Raw genomic sequence first — 17,204 nt, 5'->3', positions numbered from 1 at the left:
CCAGGCCTCAACTACAACACAGAATATGATATAAAATAATTGGTATACTGTTTATTTAAATTACATTAAATTCATTCACCATATTATTTACTTAATTTATTCATCTGCTTTTTGTTTAAATTAATTAATTTTTATCAAATTATTTGAATTTCGCGCCAAGTTTCACAGCTCGTGTTCGACGTTCCAGTGTCTGTCGTTCAGATCCATTCCACTGTGATCAGATTCAATATTTGGTCAAGATTGTCGAGAATACGGACTTGCCAGGATTTCAATTTGATCTGAAAATGCTTTTTCCTTTTTAATTTATCTTCTCACATGTGTCAGATTTCATAAAGTACTAGTATTTCTTTTGAATATAATGCTCTTCATTTTGTAAAAAGAACTAAACTGCCTTTTTTATCCATTCAATTAAAGTAAGTATTTTTGTTTCTTCTATTAATATGGAAACTCTAGAAAGAGCATTCATTTGTTGCCATTTTTGCTCAAAATCAATGAACTCACTCATTTTATAATTTTTTAAAGCATTAACCCATTTTGAGGTTATATTGCTTCTGAATAGGGGTTTCTACTCGCGCATTTCAGCCTCAATAGAACGTGTTGTCTGCTTGCTCTAAAATTCTGATTTCGTAATTTTTTATTTACCGGCTTTTATTTCCTTCTTAAACAAATATTTATATTAACTTCTTGGATTAATTACAATAAAGCCGTTGACTAATCAACAAAATATTTTGCATTTTTGTCGGATAATCTAATATTTATCATTGACATGTCCATATTATATGAAATGTCAAAGTTCAATATCAGCAAATCAAAGTTAAAAGTTAAGTTTTTTTTTTAATTTCACGCAAATATATTTTCAAGTACAGTTTCATTAATTTTGGATTTGGTGTAGAGTATAGTCGTCATAATTATTTAAAGAGAAATAGATTACCCCCAAGACTTTCAAAATTTTGTAATAAATTAGTTCTTCTCTGTTATTCACGCACAATTTTTTTCCGTCAAGCATTTTGCACAAACCTATCAATGAATTATTTTCTTTACAGCATAATAAAAATACGATGGGTAATACATTGACAGTAGCGTCTGTAAATGCTACAGAGTTGATAATCCCCATAACTGAGGAGACTATTACAAAACCTAAAAGTCACGTCGGTAAAAATTTCGATGGGGAACCACCACCGGAGTGTCCGATGCACAAACCAGCTCAGAAACCTGAAAAATTTGTTAGCGAGTGCCCTATCGATCATATGAAAGACAGTGACGTAAATCCGCTAAACATGGTGAGAAATTTGAATCCCTGTCTTTTCGAATATTTTCTTTTTGTTCCCGCTCAAAGTGAATTTTTCTTTGGCCTCGCAGACTTGTTGAGGTCCCTAAAGTACCCTATTTTTCAGATTTCGTCCATATGCTACCCTATTTGCAGCCCCGAACAGAACTTAAAACAAATGTATAATGTGATTTAATTCTCCTTTGGTCAGCGGTTTGGAAAAAATACCAAAAATAAGGGAATTTCTATAAAAAGTAACTGTAAAAAATAATCAGGGCAGTTACCCAGTCACTTTTTTTGATGAAAAGATCACGTTAGTCACTTTTCTTTCAATAAATGAACTCATGGGTTAATAACTTCAATAACTTAAAGGGATTTTTAAGATTTTAGGGTATTTTAAAAAATCCTAAGGCATTCTCAAGAGCTTTCAATTAGGAATGTTTTAGGTAATTTTTAAACAATACAAGGCGTTTTTTTATTAATTTTGTTAATTTAAACGGATTTCAAAGTATTTTAGGATAAAGAACTTTCTAGAAGTTCGGAAGATTTAGAACCCTTTTGCAGGACATATAAAGTTTTAAGATATTTTAAAAGATTTCGTGTTATTTTATTCACAAAAGACTTCAAAGGATTTCAAATATTTTAAGGAACCTTAAAAGATTCCCAGAAAAGTTTAATTGATTTCTATCATTTGAAGGAGATTCAAATTGTTTAAAATATTTTAGCATAAAGAATTTTCTAGAATTTCTGAAGATATGGAACGATTTTACAGGATCTATAATGTTTTAAGATATTTTCAAAAATGTTCCAGGATTTATAAGATTTTTGAGCATTTCAATGGTTTTAAGATTTTTTTAAAGGTCTGAAGACATTCTCATAAATATTCTAGGATTTTCATGAATTTATTCAAGAGAACCCCTACATTTTCATATAATTTATCCTAAATTCTTTTATATTTTTAGAGTTCTTTTGATTTTTTTAAATGACTTGAATTCTTCTCAATTCAATGGATATTTTTGATTTTTTTAAAGTTCTTATGTAATTGATTTTGAGAATCAATTGGTAGAATGATCAAAGTGTTTGCTATATTTTAAGGTGTTTTTTCAAATTTCTTGGTATTTTCAAGAGCTTTACAAAATTCTAAGGTATTTCAAACGATTTTAAAAGATTTTGAATATTCTAGGTTATTTTCAAAGATTAAAAGGAAATTTTGAATCGATTTCAGTAATTGAATGGGATTTCAAAGCATTTGAAATATTTGAGGGTATTGTAAATGATTCCCAGGCGTTTTTAAGGGCTTTAAAAAGTTTCAAGGGTTTTCAAAAGGTATAAAAGGATTTTAAATATTTTAGGAAAATTTAAGATTTAAACGAAATTTAAATAATTGTAAGTGATTCAAAAAAATTTGCATGCAGTTTTAAAGATTTTCTAGAATTTCGAAAAAAAAAACCTGTAATGTTATAGGATATATTAAAATATTGCAAGGGATTTTATCAGATTTCCGAGGGTTTCATTGATTTTATAGGGTTTTAAGAGCACTTAAGGCATTTCAATCAATTGTCCAGGATTTCAGGTAGTATCAGATTTCATGTAATTCCACGGGATTTTATAATATTTTAATGGATTTCAAAGAATTTATTAACAGGAAGCGAGGGACTTTGTAAGGATTTAAAGATTTCAAGACATTTTCAGATATTGTTTGCAATTAATTTGGAGTTCGTCCTGAAGTATTATTAATTTATCCTGATTTTTTTTTAAATTCTACTCGATTCAAATGATTTATAAAAAGTTTATTTAATTCATCTTGAAGTATTTCAAACTCATTTTAAATTCTTAGGCATTTCATCAAATTGCTTTGAATTCTCTTTAAATTTTTCAAGCTCATTTCAAACTTACTCAATTCAATGTACTTTTTATATTTTTTAATAATTTTGATTTCACTTGATTGTTTTTTTAATTCAGTTTGATTCTTATATGCTTAAATTACTTTAATTTATCCTGAAATCTTCTAACCTCACCTTGAATGTTTAGGCATTTCATTACATTCTTTTGAATTTTTCTAAGGTGATTTAGAAGTCACTGAGTTCAATAAAGTTTTTTCAAATTTTGAAATTGTGTTCAATTTATTTAAATTTTTGTTATTCACCTTGAATTTTTATGAATTTCATCCAATTCTTCTCGTCTATCTTAGTCTTCTGAATTCATTCTAATTCTACGAAATCAATGGAATTTTTTTGTTTCAAAAATGTTTTCCAATTCACGTGAACTTAACTTGAACTGTTTTGAAGTCTTATAAATGTATCCTGAATTTGTCACCCTTTGAGCGTCACAAAAGGAACTCTTGGTCCCTATATGCTATCCCATAGGGACTGTGAGGCCTTTTTCTGTAAACCGGTGCCCTTAAATTTAATGAAAATAAACAATCTCAGATGCCTCCAGCCAATCAGAAACCAGCACCAGACCAGCCTTTCCCCTTGCCAACAGAAAGGCAAGTTTCCACAATACCAAAAGCAGCAGGCGAAGGCGAATTTTGGGTATACCCTTCACAGCAAATGTTCTGGAACGCTATGTTGAGAAAAGGTTGGCGTTGGAAGAGCGACGACATTGCTCCTAAAGATATGGACGACATAATTAAAATCCACAACGCCAATAACGAACAAGCGTGGCAGGAAGTCCTTAAATGGGAAGCGTTACACGCTCGCGAATGTATGAACCCTAAACTTAAAAGTTTCGGAGGAAAAGCTAAAGATTATTCTCCTCGAGCGAGAATTCGAAATTGGATGGGGTATTTAAATTAATAATATTCATCTTATATGATTAATAGAAGATATTCCTATAATTAATGTTAAAAAAAAAACCCTCTCTCGGAGCATACGTCTAACTCTAAAGCGACCACTGTGGCATGACTCCTCTAAACTTGAAATAACCATTCTGCTTTTTAAGTTGTCGCCTCATTTTAGTACGCATACTTATGCGGTAAACAGAAGACTTTTCGTTTTTCTTTCAGAATATTATTAAGTTATTTTGAATTTACTTGAATTCTTTCGAGTTCTTTGAATTCTATGTAGTCCTCTGAATTGCTTGGCATTTTTTCTTACTTTCAAATTCTTTTTAATTCGTTCAACTTCCTTGCAATATTCTGAATTTCTCCGAATTCCTTGAAATCTTCTAAATTCTTCGGAATTCGCATCTATTCTCTATGTTCCTCCTTTTTTTACCATTTTTTCTTTCATTTTTTAAGAATCATAAACAGATATTCAATACATTAGAAAACAAACCGCCTGGAAAGAGATTCTTTTTGATAATACCAATTTTACTTATTCCTACGCGATTGACGAGGGTCGTTCCAAAAGTAAGTTCCGACCCGATATTTTATAAATTATCCATGTAACCACGTAGTTTTTCCTGACTAAGTACGATCTGTAATCAAAATTTTTTTTTTTTTTAGAAAAATGTAGAAAAAAAATTAATTCAGAGTGATTTTGTACTTTTTCCTTGCAAACGCCCAGCTTGAAGTAGTCAACCAGTCCTCAACGAAAATGGACACGGAGTGGTACACTGGTGGTCATCAAAAACTTGAACAACGATACAAGAAATTCATGTTGGAAAAGTAATGTTGATCCTGAAGAATCAAAATATATAATATTGTATAAATTTCGAATTTTTTATATTTTTTTCAGCATAACGAAACTTACTTTTGGAACGACCCTCGTGTTCGCTAATTTTGTATTTTTTAGGACATCGAGGAAAGCCAAGAAATTTCTAATGATTTAATGGATTGACTAAACCCGAAAGATAAATCTTTTCTATAGTTGCAAATTCAAAACACCTTTCTAAAGGCTTCTCGAACGAAATTGCTCCAAAATAGGGGAACTGAGGATGTTTTTCTTAAAAATAGAGCCGAATTCTCAACCAAAAAGATGAATTTTAATCAAGAATATTTTTCTATCAAAAAAGGACAAAATAGTGAATTTCCCTACAAAATAGTTCAATTTTCAAATAAAAAAGTCCAATTTTCTACAAAAGAATTCAATTTTTTAACCAATTATTAAAATTTAAAAAAAAAACAAGATAATTTTTAAACAAGTAGTTGAATTTTAAACTAGAGCAATTACTTCTTAATCAAATTCTTTATTTTTGAACAAAATAATTACTTTCAACCAAATTATATAATTGTCACCAAAAAAGATGAGTTTTAAGCCAAAAATAAAAAAGTAATCTTTTCAAATCAAAAAGACAAGTTTTCAACATAATAGTCACATTTTCAACCAAAAAGATGAATGTTCGACTACAATGATAAATATTCAAGCTAATATTCAACCTTTTTTGAAACAAAAAAGGATGAATTCTTAAAAAAAAATTAATTTTGAATAGAATAAGTACTTTCAACCAAATAATATAATTGTTTGCCAAAAAAATGTGTAAGCTCGTTTTGTTCTGAATACCTTAACTTCATCGATTTTTTTCTAATATGTAAACAATTAATTTGGCTTACCGAAAATAAAAGAACATCATTTGCCATTCTTAAATAATACCTAGCATTTGTTTTTAGATTTTTAGGACTCATTGGTGGGGCTGATAATCACCTCTAGTGTGACTATTATGCGATTCTGCTAAATTTTGATTAATTTGGGTTAATTCAGTTCGCATTTATGAGAATATTTAAAATCAGCTACCTACTGATAAAAATACATTTCATTGAAGTCAAACCTGAACGTTTTTAATTTCTGCTGCTAATCTCATTTTCAATCTTTGATCTTCTTGAACATTTTTCGGATGTATTTTTGTCAGTAGAAAGGCGCACAAAAAAAAGCAAAAACAGATTTAGGTAAAAATGCTGTAAAAGTATTCACGAGATGATTGAAAAGTTTTTAATCATCAATGAAATCCCCTTTAAATACTCCTTTACCCGAAGAAGTCCCCTTTTTACATAAAATTGGACAACTGAATCTCTGTGTTTCCTTAATTCAAAGACTTCAAGGAATTTAGAAGATTTGAAGGATGTTAAAAGAATCTGAAAGAGTTTAAAATATTTCCAAGCCAATGAAAAGAATTTAATGTGAATTCAAAATAGTTCCAGATAGTATTAATTCTTTTAACATGGAGGTGTCGAACTATTTTATACAAAAATAATATTCACAGAGTAACTAAAACTTGTGTATTTCAGATACGAATTACCATTTGATCGACACGACTGGATCGTTGACAGATGCGGAAAAGATGTAAGATATGTTATAGACTATTACGACGGCGGAAGCATAGACGCCAAATACAAATTCGCTCTGTTGGACGTACGACCTGCGATGGACTCATGGGAAAATATTTGGGATCGGATGAAAGTCACCTGGTGGCGGTGGAGATACAGTAGCAGTGAAGATCAATCCGAATCCTCCTCCCAAGTTCACTGAATCCCGTCATAAATCTCTGAAGACGTATGTTAATGCTAGTATTTTCCGTTAACTTCACCGTCTACCGTTAATAAAAAATGACAATGTTACGTTTTCAAAGTCGTATCAATGCTTCACGTATACTCAGTATCTAGCGATTCTTTACAACAAAATTCAAAGTCTTTTCCAGATTTATAATCAATTATTGTATATTCTATAGTCAATTTATTAATTATATAAAGTAAGTAAGCAAATGATAAGATCAGGTTTTCAAGATCGCTAGATACAAAGTCAATTAGCTAGCAAAAGTATATTTTAATTTAAGCGTTGAAAATTATTATCTTTTCAGCAAGATTCTAGAACAATCACTCAGCTGAAAATATTATCCAGACTTGATCCAAGGATTTTTTTATTTAAAATAAATGTCCTTATTTTAATTCAGACTTCACTGCCAACTCAAGTGTACATATGAATAGCGCTGATGAACTTAAATATGGGTTAAGAAATATAACAACAAACTTTAAATATTGTGTTCATTATTGATAACTCCGACATAACAATTCTAAATATAATGATACCTCTTTTCCTTTTTCCTTAACACTGTGCAGACTATTCACAATAATAATCTGACCTAAGTTCCGAAAAGCATCTATCGAAGTTTTCCGATTAAGCTCGACTTTTCAGAAGTTCAGCCTAATCTTTTAACAAATGTCTTCTCGATAGTATCTATACTATATCCTAGTGTTTATATTGCAAAACACTTTACATTTACACTGAGAAGACTGCTTTTTAAAGTGGTTTGGCCTCTCACTATCCACTTATTTCCAACTCGTAAAAATACAAGTAATCCTCTATAAGTAACGAGTAATCCGCCATGTGCCACTTGGCAGTCAGTTTAAATTCGTCTTGAGATTAAAAGTGATTACAGTAGGTGATGTTTATGCTAAATTATCTAAATAATGCTCGCAATTTCTTATTAGAAGCAGCGCTTTCCCTGAAAATATTCGTTGCTTTACAATTTCGTTTCTATTCTTTATGAAATAAAAACACAAGTTTCAGTAATTATAAAGCATTCGTAAATATATACTTCTCGCAAATGATTCTGTAACTCTGTCGTCAAAACAGTGGAAAATAGTTACTATCTATAAATTTGCAGTTTTATTTATTTCACTTAAGCCGGTTTGGCCCACCAAAATTAAAAGTGAATGTAAAAAATACATAAACTGAGTTAAGTTTGAAGATACTACGGTGTAATGATAGATCAATATACTAAGTTTAAGAACACAATGATTTGCAATATTTACAAATTAATAATTAGCATTTGCATTGTACATTCCTCGTGAGGCGCACGAATGTTACAAAAATGCTACTTTCTCTAGTATTCATTATACCAAAAATCGAGTGACTGGATCACTATTTTGCATAATTTTTATTTTACCGAATCATTTTTATTCTTCCGAATCGTCTTCTTCTTTGCTTATGGCTTCTTAGATGCAATGAACCATATCTGACTCCAAAATAATTAATTTAATAATGTGAGAATTCTAAATAATCCCCTAAGCAGCTATTTTTATACCGTCGTCATTTTTATGAAAACTTATATCTGTTAAATGTTGATTCGGAAGAATAAAAATTATGGCAAATGGTTATTTGGTAAAATAAAAGTTATGCTGAACAGAAACTGGATAAAATAAATATCAAGAATTAACTCGGCATAATACAAATGATGTAAAACAGGGTTTTGAAAATAGAACAATTATGACGAATGCTAATTCGGAAGAATATAATTTAGGAACTCGCCTATATCTGCCACAGGGTTGATAAGGTAGTGTTTCATATAAGACAAAAAAGTAGGCAAAATAGGTACTAGCTTATAAAAGGAGTCTTTGTAATTTAAAATAAAAAGTTTTCGATTTCTGCTAGAAATAAAAATGAGAAACAGCTGGGAAATATCTGACTTATGAAACAACCCTGTGGTAATTTCTAAACAGAATGATGGGGCAAATAGCGGAGGCAAGTACTGGAGCCACAGAGGCAAGTTGTTTCGCTGAGATTTTGGACGGAGGTATCAACCCCTTCCGCGTAATGGAAAGTTATTTCCTCTCCAGTTTCGATGTCCCTTCTTGCAAATAAACACAGTCGCGGTGAGGCTTTTTCAACCCGAATAGGCACAAGGTTTGCATTCGGTTCACAACTGTGATTACAATATCTGCCGATATTTCCAAAATATTTTGGATCTATACAAGTCGTAACCATTTCTTCCCCGACGTATTCGGAAATGACGATAACATAGTTCATACTTTTTCTATTCTCTTCAAACCTTCGCCTAGCCTCGGCAATTCCAATAACTTCACCCGCATACTCGCAGATAAATTGGCCTTTTCTTATGAACCCACTTGTGGAAAGTCCAAGTCCTCTTCCTTCCGATTGAACAATCGAGAGGCAATTTAATGGGCCCTTTTGTACTAATTTATTCCCACAATTTTCTCGGCAGGTGCAATTAAAATTGCACTCCACTATCGGTCCCGATTTATCATCGAGGAGACAGTCGCCGATGTAATTTTGATTTTTACGAGTGCAGACACACTGATTTGTCAAACACTCTGTTTGGCATTCACAACCCATCGTAAATTCCGACTCAAATTCCTCAATATCTATTCCTGGACCTGGTATATTACATTCTGTATACATAACATCCGATGTGAGATGGTGGTATTCATCCGTAGAATTCTTCACAGCCATGCTCATCGTGACTGCAGGTCAACGGAAGAGCTGAAGCAGGTCCCGAGACGCTTCAGTGAAAAGCAGCACAGAAATAAAAGAAAAGTTTCTCTTTGATAAGATAGGTCACCAAAGGCTGGGTCGGGAATCAGATCGGACGTTGGAAACTATCTGGTTAAATAACTGACCTTCACAAGTCCCTTGACCGATGACTTTAAGGATTCTATAGTTTCAGTTGATGGTAATGGAATGGTCCTATAACCCACGTATAACACTGCACCTATCAACGAGGCTTTTATGGTGAATCCAATTATTTTGCTGGATAACGCTCGTGGTGGCACTCTGAAAGAGAACATTCTTATGAAGTTATGTCTGACTGAGGATGACCACTCAAACAAGAGAAAGAAATTCCCGGTTATTTGTCCTTTTTTTCTTGATCATTTGAATTGAAAAATATTCAAGCTATTAAAGATGCATATTAAAAAAAATGTATAGCCTTTTAATTTAATTAGGTTTACTTCGAATGGATTTGAAATGAGTAATTATCACAAAATGCTACATTGTAAATGGTGAAATATCGAATGAAAGGCCTTCATTATTCCTCAATTTGAATTTTTAATCCTGGAAAATTGAACAGTTTAAAATTAAATGCCCATCACAGCTTAAAAAATCCGGAAGGGAGTATTTAAATTTGTAAATTTAAAACTTTTTTAGTTTAAATAGCTAAAAATGAGAAGGTTAGACGACTGTGGCGAGGGGGTGGGGGTGTTACGGTTATTAAAATGAAATAACAAAGTAATTTAAGTTTCAATCAAGTAAAGGATTTTTCAGTGGAAAAAGATGTAATGGTTTATATTTTAACCAAGAACATTTTTTTACTTCAAGTATAAAACAGCTGAATTGAACAATAACGGACGAATTTCCAAGTAAATAGTTGAATCTTCGACCACAAAAAAAAAGATTAATTTTCATCGAAACTGTTTCATTTTTAACCAAAATAATTAGCTTTCTACAAAACAGTCGAATTTTTAAGCAAAAAGATTAATTTTTTTTTTTGAATGAATTTTTTTCTACCAGAATAGATAAATTTAAAAAAATACATATATTTTAAACTAAACAGTTGACTTTTCAACCACGAAGTTTAATTTTCTAAAAAAAGAAGAATTTTCAAAAAATGACACAAATTTTCAACCAAATAATTTGAACAGTGGATTTCATGTTAGCCCAAGTTTTGATTATTTTTTATTTACATATCTTTCGTTTCAAATTTTTTTAACCAAATAGTTCAATTTTTATCTAAAGGATATCCATTTTCAACAAAAAATAGAATACTCAAATTGTCAATAATTAAAAAAGGATTTTCTACGTAACAGTTTAATTTTATACCAAATTTTTTCATTTTCAAGCTAAAAAGGCGAGTTTTCTCTATAAAAAAGTTCAATTTCAAGAAAAAGTTCATTTTTAACCGAAACAATCAAATTTAACTAAACAGATGCATTTTTCAACAATATTCATGAAACTTTAAATATTTGGTTGAAAATACAACTTTTTTGGCTGACATTTAATCTATTTGGTTACAAATTAAATTACTTTGCTCAAATGTCATTTATGTTTGTCAAAAAATCGACTGTTTTTATTAAAAATTCATCTTTTTTATAGAAAATTCGTCGTTATGGATTGAAGATTCATATTTTATGGTGAATGACATCTCTTTTGGTTAAAAATTCATCTTTCTTGCTTGAAAATAAACATTTTTCTGGAAAAGTCTCTTTTGATTGAAAGGACAACTATTTAGCTATAAATGCCACTATTTGGTTGATTTTTTAGTTAAACCACTTGATAGAAATTTATCTTTTTTTTCGTTGGAAAAGATCATTTTGTTGAAAATTCAACTGTCTTTTAAAAAATTGGTCTTTAAAATAATGTATTCGCCTATTTCTGTGAAAAATTATCCGATTTCCTGTGCTTCGAAAGCATTTTGGGTTGCGCTATCTGATTCAAAAATTAATAATTTCATATTTAAATGAGACAGTATTAAATTTAAAGCCCTCATTTTTGAGTAATTTCAAGTTTATAATGTTCAAAATTAATGTAAATTATAAAATTCTCTTATTTGAAAATAATCCAAGTTGACACATTTGACAGTTTATAAAGAAATATTACCAACTCAGATTGAAAATCCTTCAAGTTGAACGATTATTATTAAAACCTTTTTTTAACAGTAAAGTTTATTTTTATTGTGCAAACAATATTAGAAAATCAATGAGAATTACGTGAAATATATTCCTAAACAAATAAATTTATTATTTCAGTCATTCAGTGTCTGATACTGTTTTTTTTCTGTTATCATTAAAAGTTTGATGCGTCTTTTTTCAAAATTCTGTGCCACTAATGCGACTTCTTTAATCCTTATAATCGATCCGAGCCCTGTGAAAATTTCAAGAATTTTCCGTCAAAAAAAGAATCTGTCATTCCTTGGATTTTCAATTACTCGGTCACTTGCGTTGGCGGCCATCCTGTCTCTTTTTGATTGATAAAATATTGGCAATACAGGAAGTTATCTTACTTCATAATGGGTAGAATTTCACTCGCGTGAACTTTTCCCCAATTCTTGATGATGCCTGGCATGTGTCCTATGCCAACGACCCCAACAGCTCGTGTTGGAACAATAACACCTTCATGCGTCATTCGAGGTTGGCAAGCCAACTGCAGGGAATAAGTTAAAAAGAGATCGCGTTCTTTAACCATAACTTCCGCCAAGGGAGGAAATTCCGCACTTAGTTCCTCGATAACTGCATCCAGCGTCTCGCGATTTTTACACTTTTCCACATCCTCTTTGGTAATAGGTTCCCTCGAACTCAATAATTTCCATGCGCATTTAAGTTTCTGCCAAAGGGACAGGGACCGGAAGGCCCTTTGCATTGTTATATTGAAGGGCCGATCTCCCAAATGAACAATGCAGTTTGGAATTTTCGCTGCCTTGAGGTAGAAAATTAAAATGTGATTTATAGATATGAAGAACCATGCAATTAAATTATGTACATTTGAATTTTATTTTCATCTAGCGATTTACCTCGACGAAAGCTGTGCGAAATTCACTTCCGGGAGCCATTCCCAGTTCTTTTGTAACATGACGTGACATGCTTAAGAGAACTATGAACATCAGTCCACTGGTGACTCCATGTTTTTTTATCGCAGCACGAATGTCTTCTGATGATTTGATAGTAACAATGTATCAATAAAAATTATCGTAATTAGAAGTTTTAAGGATTTTGGATTCAAATATGCTTACCGATGCCAATATTCTCAGACTGCTTAAGCAGAGCTTCTTCATCTAAATGGAGGGCGTGTATTCTATGCTTACATAGTTCAATCATTACTATACTTGGCTGTACTGCCCGAATTATCTGCAAATCATTTTTTATTCATAGAAAAGTTTTTTCAAGGCTTAATACTTAAGAGAACTTTACTTAGGGAATTATGAGTTGAATTCCTTTTTTGAGAATAAAATAACAAAATACTAAATACGCGTATGTCTAATTTTAATTACAGAGTGTCTAGTGAAATTTCGTTTTCAAATTTCCAGCAAATTCTCAGATTTCTCGGATCGTATTTAATTTTTCACCCGGTTTCACCCAATCTAGGTCTTCGATCCATTTTAGGTCTTCGACAGACCCGGAAACCCCGGCAAATGACAGTGGATTTAGCAGCTAAACAAATATAAGCATCCGATTTAAACTTCATTTTATTTAATTTAAGACCATATGTTCATATATTGCTTCAAGCTAAAATATTCTATTTTTAACCCAGTGCAAATAAAAATAATTTTATTTTAAAAAGAACATTTTTAATGCTTAGCAATATTTGACTGTTTATTTAAAATGAGCCAAATTCTTATATAAAACAAATTCGTATAATTTAACAAAAGTAAAATTCACACAGAAAATAAAACTATCTATTCAAATTTTTGAACACAGGTTTCCCGAATCTGCTCACGAATTCCCAGTATTCTCCCATATTTTTCAAGTTGTACAAAACTCCAGAATATCCCGGATTGCTACATAACCGGAATTATTTCAAAACTTCTAACTCTTTCAACTTTGGGGGGTTTATATTTTTATTTATTTTCAAACTCAGAAAAGTTAACACTCTGTGGTTTCATTTCAATTTTTTCAAAATTAAATGCTTTCAAATTACCACACTTTAAATTTTCCTAAGATTTAAATTCGAAATTAAACATTGAAAATTGAATGAGATAACAAAAAAAAATATTTGTAGGTCTTACATTGGGAGAGGAAAGAAATAAAAAATTAAGAATGAGTTCTTAAGAGAAATTTGTAAAATCCACACAAATAGAAAACTTTCAAATATTTTAGATTCGAAAGCGTAAAAAAATGCAGATGAATTAGGAACGAGGTTTTGCGGCATATCAATGAGCCAATTTAAACATTTATAATAAAACTACATTAATAGAAAAATGTTAATTACCTTAGAAACATCATTTTGGCTTTCTACACTAAAATGTGCAGTTCCGATTAAATATAATTTTCCACCTTCTGGCGTAGTGAGCAATGTAACTGTAGGTGGTAAATTGTCATCTATGGTGGAATCGTATTTTTCAATCTTATGTACTTCATTCGTCGCCCCGGTATCACTCACATTATCCTCGACATCTGATTCTAAACCAGATCCGATGCTTTCTAAATTAAACAATTTGAACAATAAATTCACTATTCACTCTTATACATACAGAAAATATCGACCCATTTTTTGTTACAAGCTTTAAAGAACGATTTCCTTATAAATTTTGTTACCCTCTTTTCACAAATTGTACTGCGTGAGTATTTTAGTACCTTGAAATTTTGCATATTTTCTCCTTTTCCTATCACGAGCCGGCATTGTAAAATGCTATTGAGACTTTAAATCACTAATTCTGGCAAAAAGAACAAAGAAGTGCGTCATCAACGCTTGTTCCATTATTTAATTAACTGAAGCTCAAACAATTTTTTGAAACCTTACAAAAGCAGTTTAGTTTCGCGATTCACTGAGTGTTGGTCGTCAGAAAATGAGAAAAGTTCTTGATTAAATTTTAGAACCTAACATTTTCGATGATTATAATTATTCAGAATTTAACATTCCAAGGTGGTTAAAATGAATAGACATTTCTTTTTATTCTTTTCTTTTATCGCTTTTAACGTATTCAGTGTTCGAACTGATGATATACAAATTCACGTAAGAATGGAGTTTTTTCTTTTGTGTGCACTGAAATAAACTTATTTAAAGAAAAAATATCATGTTTTAGAAAATGACTTATTCAGATTTGCCAGCGAAATTTTAGTTTTAAAAAAGTGTAAACAGTGACTACTTTTGTAAATAAAAATCTAAAAAATGATATATTAATTTTAAATTATTGACTCTTCAGACTGGCCATATTCAAATATCATCAAATATAAAAAGTTTATTACACAAGTATTAAATTAAAAACTTTAATTTTGAGGTGTATCACAAAATTATATAATCAGGGTGTCTACTCAATTCCTGGAAAAAATTCCCTGACAATTTCAGGATTTTTCCAGATATTTTAACAAAAAATAGAAGTTAAATTATCAGTTAAAAAAATTAATTTTCGTCAGAAAAAAAAAACGTTTTGAACCAAAGGTATACATTTTTAATTAAAATAATAAATATTATACTGGAAAAAATTAATTTTAAAACAAAAAGATTAATTATTTGAAAAAAGTTTAACTTTCAACAAAAAAATTAAATTCTACAAAGATGAATTTACAAGAAAAAAGATACATTTTTAACCAAAGATTGAATAGTTTGATTTTCAGTTAAAAAATGTAATGTCCAAACGAAGAGATGAATTTTTAAATAAAATGATCAAATATTTAATGGAAACAGTTAAATTATCAGTTAAAATTATAAATCTTCAACTGAAATGGTTGAATTTTAAACAAAAAAAGAGACATTTTAAACTAAAATGATGAATTTTCAAAGAAGAAGATTATTTTCTACCAAAAAATACGAATTTTCAACTAAATACAATCACAACTGACACTAATTACAAATGAAATGAATATTATTAATCTATAATTATTAAATTTTTAACCAAAAAGATGAATTTTCAAACCAAAAGATTAATTTCTATAAAAAACACGCATTTTTTGTTACAAAATTGATATTCAACTATAGAGATGGATTTCCAACTAAAATGATGAAATATGCAATTGGAATAGTTACATTTCCAGTAAACAAATATTTTCAACAAAGAAGTTAAATTTTCAATAAAAATTAATTGGCAGCCAAGAGAAACCGAATTTTCAACCAATAATTTGTATTTAAAAAAAATGAATTTTCAACAAAAAATAGAATAGTTAAATTTTAGATTAAGAAAATTAATTTCAAACAAAGAAAAAAATAATTTCCAACAAAATTGTTAAATGAAATAATATGAAGCTACTTTTACAAATGAAGAATCATTGTTATTGAAATTTAGATTGCAATCCAAAAAATATTAAGCATACTTTCAGAAAATTCCCTGACTTAAAAAAAATCCCTGATATTTTCCGGTTTTTCCATACTAATTTATTTTAAAATATTTAGTGACGCTCTATCAGGCTCTATCCTAATTACTAAAAGTTAACATTTTAGAAAAACAAGTTTCGTAACCAAGTCAATCATCATAAAATTCTTATTCACTCCTTTATTAAATATTTTCATGTCAAATTCTCTCAGGATCATTAAATTGAGCAATGTGAAAAGAATAATTATTATTTTACCAACTTACGTGAGGCTTCGAAATGAATTACTCTCAATGGATCGTTGTACCAGTTAATAAATTCTTGTGATAATTTTGGTAATTGTATGGACTGCGTAGCATTCCTAGGATCCTTAGATTTTTCCATATTCGTTGTCATACTGCATCTAAAAATATTGCTTAAAAATGGTCATATTTCTAAAGAATAAATTTTCGAAAGGATTTTTTAGGCACTTGTAAGTATACATGTCTAAAAGGTTCCTTCTTTATAGAAACGCGAAATAAATCCTTTCAGATTGTTAAGATTTCGGATTTAAATATTTAACATATTTAATAAATAAGATGTACATCTAATAGGCTTGAAAATGTTTACATACAAAAAAAAGTAGAATATTTAAATTACCTAATACCTTTATATACAAAAAAAAGATATAGTTACAAACATAAAATGAGCGTTCAGGGAAAAAAAATTTATTTCTAATAAAGAACATATTTTTTCCATATTGAACATGGAACATGATCTGAATTATCCGGATTAACCTCATTTGACATCCACAAACTGCTCCGAATATAACCTCTAATTTTAACAAAACTTCAAAATGCAGATGGGATTTTTATTTAATAATATTATCTCCAATAAATTGTTAAAATAAACAGATATTTGACATTTACAAAAAAGAAATTATGCTTACCAATTTTTTAATTCTATCAACAAGTGATTCGGCAAAAGAGGTTCGTTGTGACAAGATGATTCGATAGAAAGGCAAATTTGAAAAATTAAAAAAATTTCCCGGTGTATGTAAATTAGAAAATAACTTCACAATTTTCAGACTTCTTTGATCTCAAATCAACGTTGAGCATCTTCAGTAAATAAAAAAAATAAAACTGATGCAAGTCCCAATTACGCCACCTGCCAACACATCCACATGACTCTATCAATAGTGCCAATTATTTTACATTTCAAAAAATTAGTGTAATTTTTATCTTGAAAATTATTAATTTTCAATAGAACAGAATTTTTGTCAGTTACATTTTTCACAACTCTTTTTAGCAATTATTCCGAAATATT

General features: G+C 29.9%; 3 protein-coding genes across 8 annotated transcripts in view; 1 reads left to right on the top strand and 2 right to left on the bottom strand.

The window, feature by feature from the left end:
- The window catches only part of LOC117175907 (cytochrome c-type heme lyase), a 23,903-nt gene extending 16,724 nt beyond the window's left edge, over positions 1-7,179 (top strand). For 2 of the 4 annotated variants that reach the window (XM_033365745.1, XM_033365746.1), the window contains 3 exons: positions 1,044-1,280; positions 3,697-4,052; positions 6,435-7,179. In XM_033365745.1, the coding sequence (XP_033221636.1) occupies positions 1,059-1,280; positions 3,697-4,052; positions 6,435-6,675 (819 nt within the window). In that variant the 5' untranslated portion in view covers positions 1,044-1,058 and the 3' untranslated portion in view covers positions 6,676-7,179. Of the gene's footprint in view, positions 1-217; positions 414-1,043; positions 1,281-3,696; positions 4,053-6,434 lie in introns of those variants that run through there. The other 2 variants (XM_033365744.1, XM_033365743.1) reach the window with 2 other exon arrangements.
- LOC117175908 (histone-lysine N-methyltransferase SETMAR-like) lies at positions 7,174-9,402 on the bottom strand. The gene has a single exon (XM_033365747.1). The coding sequence runs from the start codon at positions 9,400-9,402 to the stop codon at positions 8,638-8,640; it is 765 nt and encodes a 254-aa protein (XP_033221638.1). The 3' UTR covers positions 7,174-8,637.
- LOC117175906 (traB domain-containing protein) lies at positions 9,333-17,204 on the bottom strand. Of its 3 annotated transcripts, none has more exons than XM_033365740.1 (8): positions 16,828-17,204; positions 16,166-16,314; positions 13,864-14,075; positions 12,668-12,782; positions 12,449-12,585; positions 11,942-12,354; positions 9,564-9,717; positions 9,333-9,446 (listed from the first exon to the last, which is right to left on the bottom strand). In XM_033365740.1, exons 2-8 carry the CDS (start codon positions 16,293-16,295, stop codon positions 9,399-9,401), a joined length of 1,209 nt encoding a protein of 402 aa, XP_033221631.1. In that variant the 5' UTR covers positions 16,296-16,314; positions 16,828-17,204; the 3' UTR covers positions 9,333-9,398. The 3 variants fall into 3 exon arrangements, with proteins under 3 accessions (XP_033221631.1, XP_033221630.1, XP_033221633.1); XM_033365739.1 differs by having other exon boundaries at positions 16,166-16,302; positions 16,828-17,203; XM_033365742.1 differs by lacking the exons at positions 16,166-16,314; positions 16,828-17,204 and adding an exon at positions 14,229-14,317.

The sequence above is a fragment of the Belonocnema kinseyi genome, chromosome 7, assembly GCF_010883055.1.
Source record: "Belonocnema kinseyi isolate 2016_QV_RU_SX_M_011 chromosome 7, B_treatae_v1, whole genome shotgun sequence".
In the NCBI taxonomy this organism is placed as follows: Eukaryota; Metazoa; Arthropoda; class Insecta; order Hymenoptera; family Cynipidae; genus Belonocnema; species Belonocnema kinseyi.
This window is presented reverse-complemented; position numbering and strand designations above follow the sequence as displayed.